Source organism: Odontomachus brunneus, unplaced genomic scaffold, assembly GCF_010583005.1.
Source record: "Odontomachus brunneus isolate Ranch 3 - 2012 unplaced genomic scaffold, Obru_v1 Obru_scaffold_030, whole genome shotgun sequence".
Classification (NCBI taxonomy): domain Eukaryota; kingdom Metazoa; phylum Arthropoda; class Insecta; order Hymenoptera; family Formicidae; genus Odontomachus; species Odontomachus brunneus.
This window is the reverse complement of record NW_022639480.1, coordinates 443,493-459,797: the sequence shown is the minus strand read 5'-3', so window position 1 is coordinate 459,797 and position 16,305 is coordinate 443,493. Positions and strand designations below refer to the sequence as shown.

The window sequence follows — 16,305 nt, the reverse complement described above, 5'->3', positions numbered from 1 at the left end:
AAAAGTATACCTAACGCTAAGTCTGAATTGCCATTGTTGAATTTTCTCTTGTTGCAGTCGTTGTTTATACAATGAAGTAAATTTTACTACTCTTCAATCGCCGCGGGTACCGACGTCATTAGAAAATCGTCTGTTGATGGTGATGACACTGGACGTCTTCAGATGGCGCCAGGATAGGCGCGACTGTCGCGCGGGTAGATCCCTTCTTTATCCGCGGGAAATTCGAATTGTCCATTCTTTTTCTTATAGAACAATTAAAGAAAAATCGATTTCGCAATAGTAATAATAGTGTACAGTAAATGTATATCAATTAGCGCGAGCATCTTTTTATCGACAGAATAAATTATTTGTAAATTATGTTTCAGACTTTTATGACATTTCTTAAACAATACAGTTTTATATATTTTTACACCCTCATTGCAGTGAATTCAATGAGTAAAAACGTACTTATGCTCTTTCATAAATTCGACAAACTAACTAATATTATAATATTCTTTTTTTCTCACTAATGAGATGTGAAGAAATAAAACTGCGAAATTATAAACTTCCAGCGAAAGCATCATGCGCAACGCAGGAGGGGTAAAGCATAGACGTACCTCTAGACTCAATAAACTTCTCATTTATGTCATTCGTACAGTTTGCAAATTATTTTTAAATCTCGCCACACGTCGCAACTTTCGCTATAGAGAAGAAAATTGTATCTCGAGATCAAAATATAAACGGAGCCCCGAAACCGTTCGCCACCTCTATGCTTCTTCGCAGTCGGGAGAATCGAAAGTATTCATAAATATACGATATTACACAGCATCTCTCTTCTGGCAAACCACGAATTTTTCGAGATGCTTCACGCATCGATCCACGTATTTCTATACAATAAACAATTTTCAAAGAGCAGTTTTTTTTTATCAAATTATTGCTACGACACATTCACGGACTCGCGGTCTAAGAGCATAAAAACGTACACAGCTCGAAAGTACAAGTTGCAAGCATACAAAATATCGCGTGTCGCTGCGTATTATTCGTTCGTGCGATCGCGCACGTCCCAATCCGTTCGTAAATTACACGTCCCGTTCACGCAGTCACGTGGGGATATTCTCGGGGAGACGAGACGGGGGAATCCCGTGAAAATCGATCGGACATGCATTATCCTCCATGCCGACGAAAGAATCGCGAGGAGCGAGCGTTTGTAGGCTTGCTTTCGTCTATAATACAGCGGGATGCGCTATGTGAGCAAAACATGTGACAACACATCATCAGCACCACGTGACTGCGTTAATTATCCCGATCGGAATGAAATCACCAGCTATCGCTAAGGTCTATGTACAAACGAGTCAACAAACTGAACGATCGAAAGATAATCGAGTTCACAGAGCGATGATTACACATGCAGCTCGCGCTAAAGACAGAGTTTATCCAGTCGCAATGATATAAATAAATTAATCGCTCTAATACGCATAGTAATTGTTTTTTTTTTGCATTTCTGCGCGCGTTTTCACGCAAGCGCGCGATTTAAGATTTCCGCGAAAGTATATTCTAAACAAACGACAGCCTCTCTCTCTCTTTCTCTCTCCTTCTCTATCCGGATGCTTCGAAACAAAATTGCCCGTCGTCGTGAAATCCGTGACGGATTTTGTTGCGAAAAACAAGAATTCTTAACATTTAATTTAATTCTTTACAATTTCGGCTTGAAGCGCTGCTATTTTACTCGAGCAAATCAACAGTAAATCCTCATTTATGTACTTGGCGTCACACTATTACCGTACCGGTTGATTGCGCGAATAAAACGCATGTTACACCTTCTCGAACGTATATCGCCGATCATTTTAACACGTCCGCTTCCACGGCTGATTTGGATAATTCTTTCCACAGACCATATTATTTCTGTGTGTTTCCATGTAATTTTACAAAACAGACTTTGTTTATGTGCGGAGAAAGAAAAATACCGTTATCATACACATGTATAACGAGTTGAGTGGAATCTCTAGTTTTTCGCAGAGATGAACATGAAGTGAGAGATCTTATGCGCGACGGTGGTGGCGAACATGTTAAATAAGACATCCGTCCCCGTCTTTGTGACGCAGCGTCTTGTGCAGTACTCGTGAAACCCAATCGTAATGGACTGTTATGTGATTACACAACCGATCAGACGGGAAAACTCGAGAGCAAAAGCACGGAATTCATATTCCTACTGCCTATATAATACGCAAGGTACAGATATTGATACACGTTGTGCATCAGTAACGATATGAAGTAACGATAACACATTGATATTTAAGATATCTCTTCTTATTAGGATTTTTATTAGGATTCGAGCACGATTTCGATATGCCTCTATTCGACTGATAGTACCTCATTGGCGTATGATAGTATTGCTGCTGATTAATTTTACATCTCAATTCGCTAAAAATAATGATATGAATTTCGTAGTAATGCTATTAGAAAAGAAAAACCATCACACGCGTGTCCCATTATATACGTACGCTCCTCTTTCTCCTCCTGCGTTATGACTTGACTAAAAGTCACGCTTGAAAATCGATTCCCGTGTATTAATAAGACGATTGAAAACTATATCGAGTGCACGCGGAAAAGAAGATTTCAGTTCGCATAGCTGAATGGGGATCAGGTAAAAAAATTCGCGGATGAAGAAATCATATCTCTGTTACTGCGTCTTGGTTCAGGTGACCGTAATTGCGTCAGGTGAGAATAATTGGCTGAGCAGAAACCTCCCACAGAGATCTTGTTCCTACAACCGAGTTTTTCACCTGGCCCCCAAGTAACAGAAAACTCAGTCATACTAACGGAGTTATTTTTTTTCTGTGCGGATATAAATTACAGAGGAAAATTGAAACACTTCCCAAAATCTCCCGTGTCGATGACCGTTGATTATACGTACGTGAAAAAAACGAGACCTTAACTTAACTAACTAAACAGTTTTCAGTTTTAACAATAAGAAGCAGTCTCTCTGTGTGACACGACGACTATCAACTGATCGTTCGTCCATACTGGATAACGATATGACGTGATATGTAATGCGACACATTCCGTGGCGCAGAAACGGCATATAATAATTTGACAATCTCGGTGTTTTATCGCGACGTCGCTGTCAATCAGTTGATAATCGCGCTGTGCGCAAAACAATAATGTACACGCTATACGACTAACGTAACTCGCTAAAGAAACATAAGTTCGGGAAATAGTGCGACATGACAGACTCACTCTGCTCGATCAGTGCTTTACTTTAGTCTCGAGAGAGTCATCCCGCACGATCGCCTTTATCGTATTTCCCTACGTGTCCTAGTCAATAGTCCGACTAAGGCCTACGAATCTAGAGTGCTGACTCATAAATATGATATGTCGAGTAAAATGTAATATATCTACGGAGGTGATGATAAATCTGAATGTTGTAGAGTAGAATTAATTATACGTGAGGCTGCGCGCGCGCATGTGTTCGCATATGTTGTGTGTGTGTGTGTATATACGTGATATGTGTCGGCGCCGATGTCTGATCACTGCGAATCGCAACGTTTTCTTTTCATCTACCGACTTCCAATGTATGAAAAAGAAGCAGAACTGATAAGAGCATCGCATGGTCCCCAACGTTGAGTTTTCACGTACATGCTCACTTTTTATCATCAAGTCCCAATTGACATCAATGTGTGTCTCGATAAAGCAATGGTGAATCGCAACAGCGGCACCGACACGACCAAATATGGTTTACGACGAGTGTGCGACCTTCTTTTCCTAAAAGCAGAAACGAATCGTTTATACTTTCTTTTTGAAATTTTTACTCACGGGAAAACAATATGAAATCATCCCCAGGATAATCGCTGGAATGTAATAATGGCGTTCGCGTTGATCGGCCAATTGAACGATCTTCCATCGTTTCTACTTCTCTCTCAAACGACGACGTCCGTAAACCTCAGCCCGAATATTATAATCTCTCTTTCTCCCGTATAGATATAGATCGATCGCCAACAATCTGATATGAAAAAACTCACTAACCGTGATGGGACGTAAACATTTATACTATTTAAGTCTGCCGACAGCAGCTCCTCCCTGTCTGATAAATTCTTCGCGAAGACTCGGCGAAGCGTATCCTCGAGTTCCTGTATACAGAACAACGCCGCTAACTTCTTATTTACGTCCTTATTGCCTAGAAAATAGGTTGCCTCCTTTCTCCTCTCTCTCTCTCTCTCTCTCTCCTTCTCAAGGAACTCCTTATGTTCACATTACTTCGCCACTCATCCGTTGCTTATTGTGTCAGCGACAGTAAAACTTTAGCAAAGTTTCCCCAAAAGTGGACTATAGAGATATTATATCGTGTCTGTATTGTGTGTGTGTGTGTGTGTGTGTGTGTAAATACGTGAAGACCTGTATAATTCTGGTTTTGTGTCTTGTAGAAAATAACGTTCTACGTTATTCGCTTATATACGTGTCACTGGAGAGTCAGATACATGTTCACAATTGAACGTACCGTAAGCTTAGAGACGATTAACGTTGACTAGAGGCGATAATCTCTTGGATTTACGCTATAAAGCTGCATCATTTATCTCTTTCCCGTCCGAAAGTCTTCATCTATATGAATTGAGGTTTCATACGGCAGCGTTTATATTGTGTGAATAATGCCTTTCTTTCTCTCTCTCTCTCTTTCTCTCAGTCATTGAATCAGCGGAAATCTAGCGTCTAATTAATGGATCTAATGCATGCTAATAAATTGGTAAAAAGCGGAAGTACTGAATATACAATTGCTTGATCACTCCCCGTTCATAGGAATGTTCTCCGCGCGTGAAGCGAATCTCGCATCTTCGTTTCTCTTCCAGTAGATGTTCCTCGCGAGAACATACAAAACGATCGCACATACACCCCGCATGTCCGATACGTTGTGGATCTTTGTGTAGCGCTTTATGTGGTTGCGTCCGAGCGAATAAGTGTATCCATCCGTCAGCTATGACGGAGTGATGTCGAAGTTTCACATCATGCACGGTTAGCCTATCGATTGAAAGTAAGAACAGCTATGTATGAGCTTCTATGATCTTCGTGTATCTCTCGAATAATTGAGATATCAAATTGCACTGCCGATAATATACCAGAAAATTCTCTAATTTACATCTCTTATTATATACGACGTATCATTACGGATGACTGCGCATTCTCTATCCATTAAAATTGACACGTTTTGCGGCATACGCCTTATTAAAATAGTTGCATGTGTATATGTGTATGTGGTGTGTGTATATATCTTGCATATCCTTTGCTTGATACTTGTGTAACGCTTTATATCATCAAAGATAAAACAGCGGAGTAATCATATAATTTCAGAGAATATCTTGCGTATAGAAATCACTTCGACCACTTTATCGTCCGATCTTGGAATCTCTTACTTTATTTCTTTCTTTTTTTCGTTCGTTCGCGTTTGTTAGTGAACTCACGTAAGCGATAGAATATGAGAGCACTTTAATCCAACTTCGGGAACTTTGTTGTATCAACAAGTTAAAGTTACTAGAAACGTTCTGTGCGCTTCAAGTATGCAAGTGTCTTCAGAGACAACAGTGCCTTATCTTCGATATTACTTAGGATATGTCACTTTGTACAAAGTCTCGTTTTCTAAAAAATTCTTTTCCTTTTTTGATCGATAAATTATTGACATGCGTCTCTTGAACATTATTCCCCAAGTAAATCCTAAGAATATAGGAAACTAGCTTCCTCCTTCCTCTGCTCCGTCTCTCTGACGCACTCGGGACTTTCTTTTGAAAATCCGACTTTCAAATTCACAGAACGAATTCTCTCGTTCGTTGCCTCATACGCAACAACATGTTGAATTCAGATAAACGTCGCTGCTGTTCTTCTCGGCCAACGAAAAGCTTATAAGAAGACAGTATGAGTATGAGGCAATTTAAGAGTCGCAACACTGGCGATCAATAATGTCAGCGCGGTTAACAGTGCAGGCGCGATTAACGGTGCAGTCACGAATGCCTGATATATCGTAGTTCCTATCAGTCCTGATATTCTTATTGCTGCTGCTATAAGTCCAAAACCGGTACACCTGTAAAAACGTGATGACATCACGTGAGTGCCATTTTTAAAGCTCACAACGAACATCTTTCCCTTGAAAAGAATTAATTTCTTTTTCATTCTTTAACGAGAAGTTTCTCATTCCATTACCTCAAGTGCGTGGGGAAGCTCTCGACTGTCGCCAAAGTTAACGATGTCCAACCAACCGCGAAAACTGCTATGAAGCCACCCTCGAAGCCAAGAACCGCTGAACTATTTTTGCGTATTAATATCAGACACAGTGCAACAACAGAAGAGAAAAACAGCGAGAAACCTGAAACGCAAAGAACGAATGCTTATCAAGTGAGCGAGTCGTATCAGAAAATTGTACTCGTTACCTTCGTCCAAGGTCTACTGACCGATCAATTTTGGCCGCTGAAGAATCGTAAGTGCCAGGCCCGCCAGTGCGGCGGCAGGCACGAAAGCCAGTTGAGCAACGAGGTGAGCATGCAACGCTTCTTCGATATAAATGTTGTAGTCCAGATCGAGAGTCGGACATGACCCGCTTAAACTCAGTTCCGTGTTGTTCTCCAATTTACACCTGGTGAAAACTTGCGCAGATAAATCCGTGTCAACAAACCTGCAACAAGATATATTTTAGCTCAGTGTCTCATATATGTAACATATGACTATATATATAATATACACTTACTTGGAATATACAATAACACTGTCTCTAAAATGAGTTTTGCTAGATTTAATGTTACTGAATTCTACTGACTGGAAAGTACAATTATCAAAGTCTACATGGCTGAATACCATTTTAGTGAACCTGAAAATATTTAGAAATTACGAAGTATGATCAGTTGTAGTATTTTCAATTGTAAAATATCTATGTTACAATTTATTTTATTGGAACAACGTTCGTACTTGCAGTTAAAAAATGTCGAGTCTTTGTACTGGCGATTTTCCCAAGAGCCACTGAATGTCGTGCCATTAAAATCCATTCTGTGAATATGTTGCGTGTGTGCTTCGTATTCAATCGCTCGCAAGAGCTTCAGATATTCAGGGCACCATATCATCAGACCGTAAAGGCTGAGCGTAGCATAAACGGGGTGAATTTTCGTGAAATCTAACTACAGTAATAGTAAATATTCAAACATCGACAAACCTACCTAAACGAAGCGGCCGACCAAATAGTCAACAGGATTAGAGTCACGCGCAAGTGAGGCGTCGCAAACAACTCCAGAAAAGAATTCCAGAACTAAGTGTGAATATTATTGTTAGAATATTAATTCACGTAATCACGTCAGAGACGCACATTCGACGGTGCTTACCATTTCGATCGAATATATTATATCGGCCAGAACACTGGTATGATTGCTCGGGGAAGGTGGCGCTAAGCCACGAGGTCTTTTAGTCGGTAGTTCCAGTTCAGAGAGCTGATATTGAGCACCTGTTGCACCTTTCCGTGCGTTATTTTTCTTATATATCCTCTGAGACATTAAATTATCATAAAAGATACAGAGATGTGCACCTTACAAATCAGAAGAATCAATTGTCCCTGACTATGTTAAGCATACCTGATAAACCATCATCGCTTCCACGTCTCTACCGGCCTCTACGAGATACCTTGGACTTTCCGGCAGGAAGATGAGACCGATTGTGGAACACAACGCCGGCAGACTACACAGTAACAGGAAACGGTGCCAGGCGCTGAAGTGTTCCTTATTTTCAAGGACAACCATTTCTCCTGTGGTAGGTACAACTGCCCATGCCAAGAGAGCAGCATAGACACCTCCAAGGGCTCCAGCTGTCACGAGTATTCCTGTCCAACGGCCTCTGCTTAACCGTGGACAGCACTCTGCGAGATAGGCAAATGCCAACGGTACACTTCCTCCAACTCTGCAACGAGACAAATTAAAAAAAATACATTAATCAATATAAACAATATCAAATCGATTGTATGATACCAAACTGTGTATAAGATGAAGATAAGGTGCTTAGAAATTAAATTAGGGCAATGTAAGAGTTCTAACACATAAATGATTCAGTGCGATAGAAAACTAATAAAAATATTAGTGATCGTTCTCCATGCAATATGGGAGAAATTTTATTTATTCATTATAGCATGATTAAATGTCGCCATTTTTTATGCTGATTTAATCATGCTGTAATGAATAAATAAAATTTCTCCCACATAGCATGGAGAACAGTCACTAATTTTTATTAGTTTTTTATTGCACTGAATCATCTGTGTTAGAATTCTTATATTGTTTTAATTTAATTTCTGATTTTTATTTCTCTCTTTCTAAAGAGTTTCTTTTTTAATTTTTTAAAAGGTGCTTACCCAATAGCTGAGCAAAATCTAGCTGTCATAAAAGTGCCATAAGTAGGCATAAATGTAGCGACACCACTGAATAGAGCATGCACAGACATAGCCGATAAGAGAGATCTGCGTCTCCCTAGTCTATCTCCAAGACCACCCCAGAATAGTCCACCCAATGCAAGACCAACAAGAGTAATATTGCCTGAAACATGATGTTGATGTTAGCAATATAAAAGTTTACACAATAGAATCACAACGATAACTAACCAAGCCATCCTTTCTCACTGTCTTCGATGCACAACTCGACCTCTGCACTTGGCAATATGTAAGGAACAACGAAAAACTCAACGGTATCTGCAGCAAGACTCAAGCCTGTGCAGAAAGCAGCGAATATCTGGAAGTAACCGACACCAGCCTGTAACATTGCAAGGCCATCGTTATGTCACTCAACACTGTCCAATGTTATCTTTTTCTGTTTGTTTAAATGAAAACTTGGAGCGTCAGCAGTGAGACAAACGAATGTAATCATCACTGCTGTCACCACCAGCACTAACACCATCACCACCGAAGTGTCAGGCAAGGAATATTTACTGGGAAATCCTTTAAATAGCCCGGTACCTCGCGTGGTACGTATTTTGGTTTGACAATCGACTCGTCCAGAACATCGTCCATCTTGCTGGGATAAAAGGGACTTAGACTCGCGAGGAAGAGAATAGTCATTCACCGTGAGTAAATGGTTTGGCAAAAAACGACGCCATTTCACCTAGGTTATGTTTTTATTATATCTCCTGCATTCTGCACTTCACATTCTGCACTTGACGCTCTGGCTAACTATCCCCGACGGCCAATAAAGTTGCGTCTTTCGAATTTAAAGCTCTATCATTGGTACGATCTCTATAATCGATTGCTGAATCGCTACCTTTCAATACATGTATCGATAACTCTCTGACACACAAATCGATACCGCTTTCATATCGATAATCGTTGATATTCGAAAATATTCATGGCTGCTGTTGTACAAGATAAGGGACAATAAGGTAGCTTTTTCAACGTTTATTTTTGCAATTAAGGGAGGTAAAAGAAAAATTAATAGAATTCCACTTTCAATATCTTGTAGGAGGTATGAAATACATTCTAAAGTTGCGTTTTCTCGATCGGTTAACTGATTCAGGATAACGGCTGTTTGACGATTTTTTAAGCGTACCTCGTCAAGGATTAAGAATCTCTACACACGGTACTATGTCGTGTAAAAAGGGGCGAGCAAAGTGAGGATCATGTAAGGAGATTGACTTTAAGTTAGCCAGTAAGGGGCAGTTAATGGTAATGAAATAAAAAGCTCGCGATTTTGGTTTTTAGGTTAGCGCGAACTTCGAGCTGGACCTAACCTAGTGCTGCGAATTCGGGTAACTTTTGGTGCGTTCTCTTTGGGCGCTTTGCGCCGTAAGCGTCATTCTATCTTTTTCCCGCAGATAATGAGCGATAAAGATAGAATGACGCTTAAGCGCGTAAACGCCCAAAGCGAACGCCCCAAAAGTTACCTGAACTCGCAGCACTGACCTAAACACAAAAGACGGGAGGGTCCTGTTCGCGCCGTTTAATCGTGGTATCACCTGCTTAATGGCATCCTCGTGGAATTGCGCCAGGAGAGTAGCGTCCGCGGTAGAATCGATGAGATCGTGCTCCGCGGAGTCGGCCGACGCCGAGTTCACGCCGGCCGTGGTGACGCTCGCCGGTTGCGTCGTCATCTCCTCGGTGTAGAGACCGGTCCTAGTGTTCAAGATGCGTTCTCCGCCGCCTGTTTTCGTCGTGTTGCCGCCGGAGGGTGCGAGGCCGCCGCCACCACTGCCAACAAGCCACTGGCTTTCCTCCTCCGATGAGGGCATTACTGCCAGAAACCATCTGAAAACAAGATAATAGCAATAATGAGCAATTAATGTGCCCAAAAGTCCGAGATATATCCCAGAGACGTCACATCGTCTCTGGAATGTATTTTGGACTCTTGTGTTGTACGGGCGAGGACTTCTCACGCTAATACTACTCACTAATACGTCCTTCACATGTTGCGCGATAATTATATTCGGCAATCTCTTCGTAGACCCTGCGTAAAATAATTGCGCGTAATTAATACACCAGACCCACCTGGCTACCTATCCGACGAATTGAACTTGAAATCCATACAGTGACGGAGACCCGCGCGATAGGCTGCACTTTACTAACGCAGATAAGATAAGGTGCACATTCGAGTCAAGATAAAGACGCGGATCGAATCAATATTGAGGTTCTTCGAAGGTATATAAGAGCCGGAAGTCGGACAAACGTTAGAACAAATACTAAGAGAATCACGGTGGCGGCTCCTGCAGACAGGAGAGATTACTCTCTCGCGGGAGGTCCACAGCGCCTCTCCGCTCTCCGTACACGACGCGCGTCATCGCGCACACGAACTGTTCCGCGCTTTTTATTTGCTTTCACGACGCTTCGTTTGACCGACGCTATCGATATAATGTTAAAGCAACGGTTCCCGTCGAAGCGATGAAGCGCGAGGAAGCGGATACACAGCGCGCGCGGAGCGGAGGTGAACGTGTATGTCAAGCGAGACACGCTCGCTCGTGGCTTCGCGGAGCTCGGAGGAGCTTATCGCGTGATGCACGTGCGTGAAAAGGCGTGCGTCATGTTTCTGCTCATATAAACGCACGGCCGTGCGCGCGGTTCACTGACCACTGTGCACGATATTCACGGTGACAAGTGAGATATTCGACATTCGCGAGCTTATCATGAACGCCTCAGCCGTTATCAAGCGTCAACAATAAACGGCTATTTGCACTGCACTGCACTCTCTCTCTTTGCTTCTCGCGAATCTCATGAATCGTGCCAATATTTTGGGTCAAGTTATATATCGCGTGCGCGAAATAAAATATGAGCTGTTGCTTTCTAAATTTCTTGGAGCGGAATCTTACTCAAAACGAGTGAAAAGTCACTCGAAGCGATAGTGGAAATTTCGTCTCTCGACATCGCAAGAGTGAACTGAAGTTTAGAGTGGACTTTGACTCTGTATGAATGAATGTTTCGATCGACTAGAGGAAGTGTGTTTCCGTGACAGTGGAGTACGTTCGCGAGGTCAAATATTAAATAAAAATATTCACTCGACGATTCAGAACGGAAAATGCATTTTTTGTATAACTGAAAAATCACTCGGCGGTCACTTCTCACGTGAGATTTCACTCCAAGAAATCTAGAGAGTGTGTTTATCAAGAGAATCGGTCGACGACGCCATAATTGGAGCAAACTTTTTCGCTTCCACAGCGATATTATTAAAACTAAGAACCGAGTTAACGAAACAATGCATTATGTATACATTGGTTTCGATAATATTGTTGTTAAATCAAGAATATTTACTCTAATTACGGCGCTGTTGATTTTACTGATACAACAGCGTTGTGCTTCATCGATGAATGAAGTTATCGTGTCGTTTCCTCGAGGATTTTCCGAGCAGGAGAATTCTTGATTTTAACGATCTGACAGTAACGATATACTTTTCCCTTCCGCAGGTGATTCGCACGACATGCACATAGACGTCATCGCGTTGCCGTATCTACGTCGCAGTCCTTTGACTCATACATCCTGCATGCGGATATACAGCCTTGCCTATCGTTGACCTTAGCGGGGCCAAAGCCGGGTAGCGCGGCTTTCGCGTGCACTTGCATTTCGCGGACAGTAATGCAGCGTTTATGAGCCGCGCGTTGAAACACGCGGAGGTCGCGTTCCGCCAAGGCTGATTAATTCCCGGAATTAATGCGACCTGCCGCAGCACGCGTATTACAAGCTCTTTCCTGAGCTCGTACATACGCAGATACATGCTAATTCATCGATCTGCGCTCGGATTGCACACAGCTGCACGGTAACACAGCTTTCTGTAGTTTGCGCTTGCGAGAGCACGCACGCACACACACACATACATATACAAGCATACACACGTGCGCGCACATGTCACACATTGCGATGCCGTGCGCGGACATTTGAATGACGCGTGTTCGCGATTTTCTCAATTATACTCTCGAAACGTGTCGGCGCTTTCGCGAAACGGTCACGACCGCGAACACACGAACAACTCATCGATCCGAAAGCGATTACACGACTACCGCTGTATGTATTTCCGTATTTTCCGAGCGCAACGTGTACACACACACACACACACACACACACACACACACACACACAGAGGGAGAGAAAGAAAGAGAGTCGCGCGCGCGCTCTCGCCAGGTGTGAGTGTGCCGCGTGCATACACGTACACGTGTTAGCCTCGCGCCAATGTCGCCGCCGAGAGTCACGGCCGCGACTTGCGTTCTCGCAGTCTTCTATTTTCCACGTTGTTAGTTATTTTTGCAACACGATACCGTAGCGACTGTCGACAGCGGCGGCGACGGCGGGCGAATTAGCGTCTCGTACTTGCCCTTACACGAGGATTATGTAGGACAAATGCGCACGAAATGTGCACGCGGGCTTAGTCGCGAGATGGCAAAACTCCAAGATGCTTTGGATTTTGTTCCCTCGCGAGATTTTAATTCAATTGAAAGTGTTTACGCTTCTGTCGGAAACGTTTTCAGCCAAGTTTGAAGATGGCTTCGAGATGGAAAGAGTACTTTGTATCTGTTTTATTTCAGATATTCGCGCGCGCGCGGAGGCAATCTCGTCCAAAGTGTGCTTTAATTCGCCAAGAGACTGAACGTTGCAAATCGAGCGACGAATGATGGATGAAATCCTGTGGCATTTTCGCTGAGGAGAAATCGACGCGGGGACTTGTCCACCGGACCCTCCGTACAATTATAATACTTGAGCGTGATTCGCATTAGTGAGCGGAGAGGAACCGGCGATATCAATTTCGGCGGGAGACGGATATGCGTCGCGCAAATCGAGTCGCTTACCAGGACATATGAAGATGTGTCTCGGTTGCTTTGCCAAAATCTTCTGCAATTTTCAATTTTACACATTGCATGTAAGGTTGAAAGTTGCATAAGTAATCCTAAGGATAATTTTCATTCTGGAATATAGATATTAGTAGAGTATAAAATGTTACTTCTAGCGTACTTTTTGTGGTGATGTATTTTCAAGCAAAAAAATACGCAAACTCACACCCAATTTCCTAAAAAACAGCAAAAAAATTTACAATTTTAAATCTCTTAATTTGCCATTTTTTTGAAAAAATTGTTTCTTCCCATTCTGAAGTATTTTGATTAAATTTTGACGTCAAAAATATATATTTTGCTTATTTTGAGATGTATGTGATTTTTAGAGATTTTAGAGTGAAAATCTTTGCCTCACTTTAAGTGCGCTAGAAATTTTAAGAAATTTTGAAAATTTGAGTTCTTTTGTAAAATTTAGGTGATTTTGCTTGATTTTAAGTTTTTTTTTTTAAATGGCAAATTAAAGTTTTTTTGCTGTTTTTGAGGAGATTGAGTGTTTCTTGGTTGAAAATGTATCTTCCAAAAAAAAAAAAATGCGCTAGAAGTAACATTTTATATTCTACTAATGCTGAGATTGCACGTAGCTCGAGAAAAGTTAAAATTTCTCACTTATCTTATCAGACTATGTTTCATCAGTAGCTTTGATATTCTCATGATGCATCACTGAAACATGTCGCAGTTGTCTGCGTGACCTCATTAGATTTTTTGGATTGCTATAGGGATAATCAATAGGCGAGATAATTCCCACTTATGAGTGTAAAAGCCATCCGTTCTAAGATCAAGTTATATACGTGCACATAGAAAAATATTCTACTGTTAAGAAAAGCGATTACTCAGTTTCCTTTTCTTAAGTAACGATTATCTTCAACATAGAATAATTTCCTGATAATAGTCTGAAAATATATTGGTCACAACTTTTAGAGAGGCTTATTTGATTATATATTCAAAAGAAGAATTGATATTCTCTGCAGAATACTTACTCAGACATTTAAAACAAGTAATATTCACTTAAGTACTATGTACTTTTCTGTGTATGATGTCTGACGTGTTCAGATGTAATAATAGCTAGCTGAGTCTACATTTTAACGGACCAACGCAATCGCACGTTTTTCACCTGTTTTGTTTTTTTCATATTCGGGGATTATACCGTCGACAGACACGTATATACAAACATATGTATGTACGTGCGTGTCACACGTGGGGCTGACGCGACATTCGTAGACAAGTATGCGGCTGACGAACATGAGCCAAACGCCGCGCGTAACAGAAGGAAAATCGCGACGTGCAATTTATAAAGAAGCTTATTCTTGGGTGCACCGGTGCGAGAATTCCACGGCGATCACCGTGCACGCAGGAATCACGCCGAAAATACGCCGTCGTGTACGCGCTCGTGTAAAATTAACAATAACGGCCGATCGCGATTATCGGCGTGCGTGCAGAAACGAAAATTGGGACGAAAGAGAGAGTCGTCCGTTTCGCCCCGTAGGTGGCTGCGATGCGCCTCGTGCATTTTTCGCGCTTGAAATTAGACTAGATCGCGGTACATCGGGTGGCATACTAAAGAAGAGGCGCGGCTGACGGGAACAAATAAGCAACGGGCCGTTCTTCGACGCGCTCGCGCGTAAATTAAGGTCATTAGAGCCGCTTATCGGCGTCCTTATCGCGTCACGCGTAAATCACATACCTGGTTGATAGGATGTCGCCGTGAAATACTGCACCTGCCCGATGATAATGGCTCTGTCTTTGTTCCGCAAGTTGTTCAACGTCGGAGAAAAATTACGGCCATCGGCCTTTGACGATTGACTCCGCTCGTGATTATTGTCGTCAGCGAGGCTCATGGATCACGGCCGGACTATCGATCGAGAACATCACTGTCGACGTAAAACGTGAGGAGATGATCGACAATAACTTCCAGAGTGTTCCGAAATGACGAGCCAAGTCCACTGTTTTATTCAGCACCAGCCGCGACGCAGCGCGTCTCCTCGTTGACAGCCGATGTCGATAGCTCGTCAAATTCGCTCGTCGCGGCCTCCTCGCACGCCGCCGATAGGACAAGCACGGCCAATCGAACACGCGAACTACGCATAATTTTGCATAGTGATTACGCGGAATAATTTTGCAACGCGCGACTCAAGAGAGATTTCCGCCACGTCGAGTGGCGAACTTCGTACTGACGCGACTTCGCGTATCGGCACAGTCTCCGCGCAGTCGGCACTTGATCCCTCTTGATATTTACATAACATAGAGAGAGGACGCGCATCGACGAATACCTCGAGCGATTCTTCGGAGAGACAAAGAGAAAGAGAGAGATTATTTCGTCGTCTCTTTGACGGAATTATATCTTGATGTATCTTGATAAACTCGCTTTCGGCGGTGCCACAACAGTCGAGACCTACGACAACCAGCGCGGCCGTCACCGGTCGTTCGCGTAATCTTGAGTTAAATCCTGCGCGATGCGAATCACCGTGTCATCCACACATACGCACCTACGTACACACATACACACACCACGCACTGCGGGCTCGCATTTATCCCCGCGATTTATCCGCGTTGTTCACGCGACCCGGACCAAAAGACTGTGCCGCGTCGCGTCTCGTTCACGCGCCGTGTACTTCCGGGTCGTCGGGGATCGATGCGGTGGCGGTGGAACCGTGGAGAACGCGGTGACCGGTCGCGACGCGCTCCACCGAATGCGAGACGAGAGGCTTTTCGACGAGACGTCGCGCCGTAATGTTTTTTAATCTCGCGACGACCCTATATTGCGATCACTCGCCGCCACGGACACCGCGAGGACACCGTGCACGTTCGCCGGCAGCAACAGCGGCAGCGGTAGCCTGTGAGAAGCGATCGCCTCGGTGACATTTTTCACGACGCGTACCGCATACGAGGAGAAACAACACGGTTGTGCCGCCACGCACCGACGCCGCCTGCGCGCGTATCGATTCGCGTCGCGACGCCCGATGACCGCTACGAGGTGGCACGTTTGCTCCGATCGACGCGCGCGGGCTTCTCCGTACGCGCGCGCGC

The 16,305-nt window shown here is 43.1% G+C and overlaps 1 protein-coding gene and 1 long non-coding RNA gene across 8 annotated transcripts; one reads left to right on the top strand and one right to left on the bottom strand.

The window, feature by feature from the left end:
* Positions 1 to 599: 599 nt before the first annotated feature.
* On the bottom strand, positions 600 to 16,262 carry LOC116843202 (synaptic vesicle glycoprotein 2B-like). 6 transcript variants are annotated; one of them, XR_004377852.1, is made up of 13 exons: positions 10,363 to 10,504; positions 9,931 to 10,219; positions 8,588 to 8,735; positions 8,342 to 8,522; positions 7,575 to 7,896; positions 7,329 to 7,487; positions 7,167 to 7,255; positions 6,922 to 7,086; positions 6,704 to 6,823; positions 6,411 to 6,631; positions 6,163 to 6,325; positions 4,003 to 6,043; positions 600 to 3,741 (listed from the first exon to the last, which is right to left on the bottom strand). XR_004377852.1 is itself a non-coding variant. In XM_032813420.1 (13 exons), exons 3-13 carry the CDS (start codon positions 10,201 to 10,203, stop codon positions 5,863 to 5,865), a joined length of 2,022 nt encoding a protein of 673 aa, XP_032669311.1. In that variant the 5' UTR covers positions 10,204 to 10,219; positions 10,363 to 10,418; positions 14,963 to 16,262; the 3' UTR covers positions 600 to 5,862. The 6 variants fall into 6 exon arrangements, 5 of the variants coding, with proteins under 5 accessions (XP_032669311.1, XP_032669309.1, XP_032669310.1 ...); XM_032813420.1 differs by adding an exon at positions 14,963 to 16,262 and having other exon boundaries at positions 600 to 6,043; positions 10,363 to 10,418; XM_032813418.1 differs by lacking the exon at positions 10,363 to 10,504 and adding an exon at positions 14,963 to 16,262 and having other exon boundaries at positions 600 to 6,043.
* Positions 9,192 to 14,198, top strand: LOC116843223. Of its 2 annotated transcripts, none has more exons than XR_004377855.1 (3): positions 9,192 to 9,596; positions 9,677 to 12,215; positions 12,979 to 14,198. It is a non-coding gene; the product is annotated as an uncharacterized LOC116843223 (long non-coding RNA). The 2 variants fall into 2 exon arrangements; XR_004377856.1 differs by having other exon boundaries at positions 9,657 to 12,215.
* Positions 16,263 to 16,305: the final 43 nt, after the last annotated feature.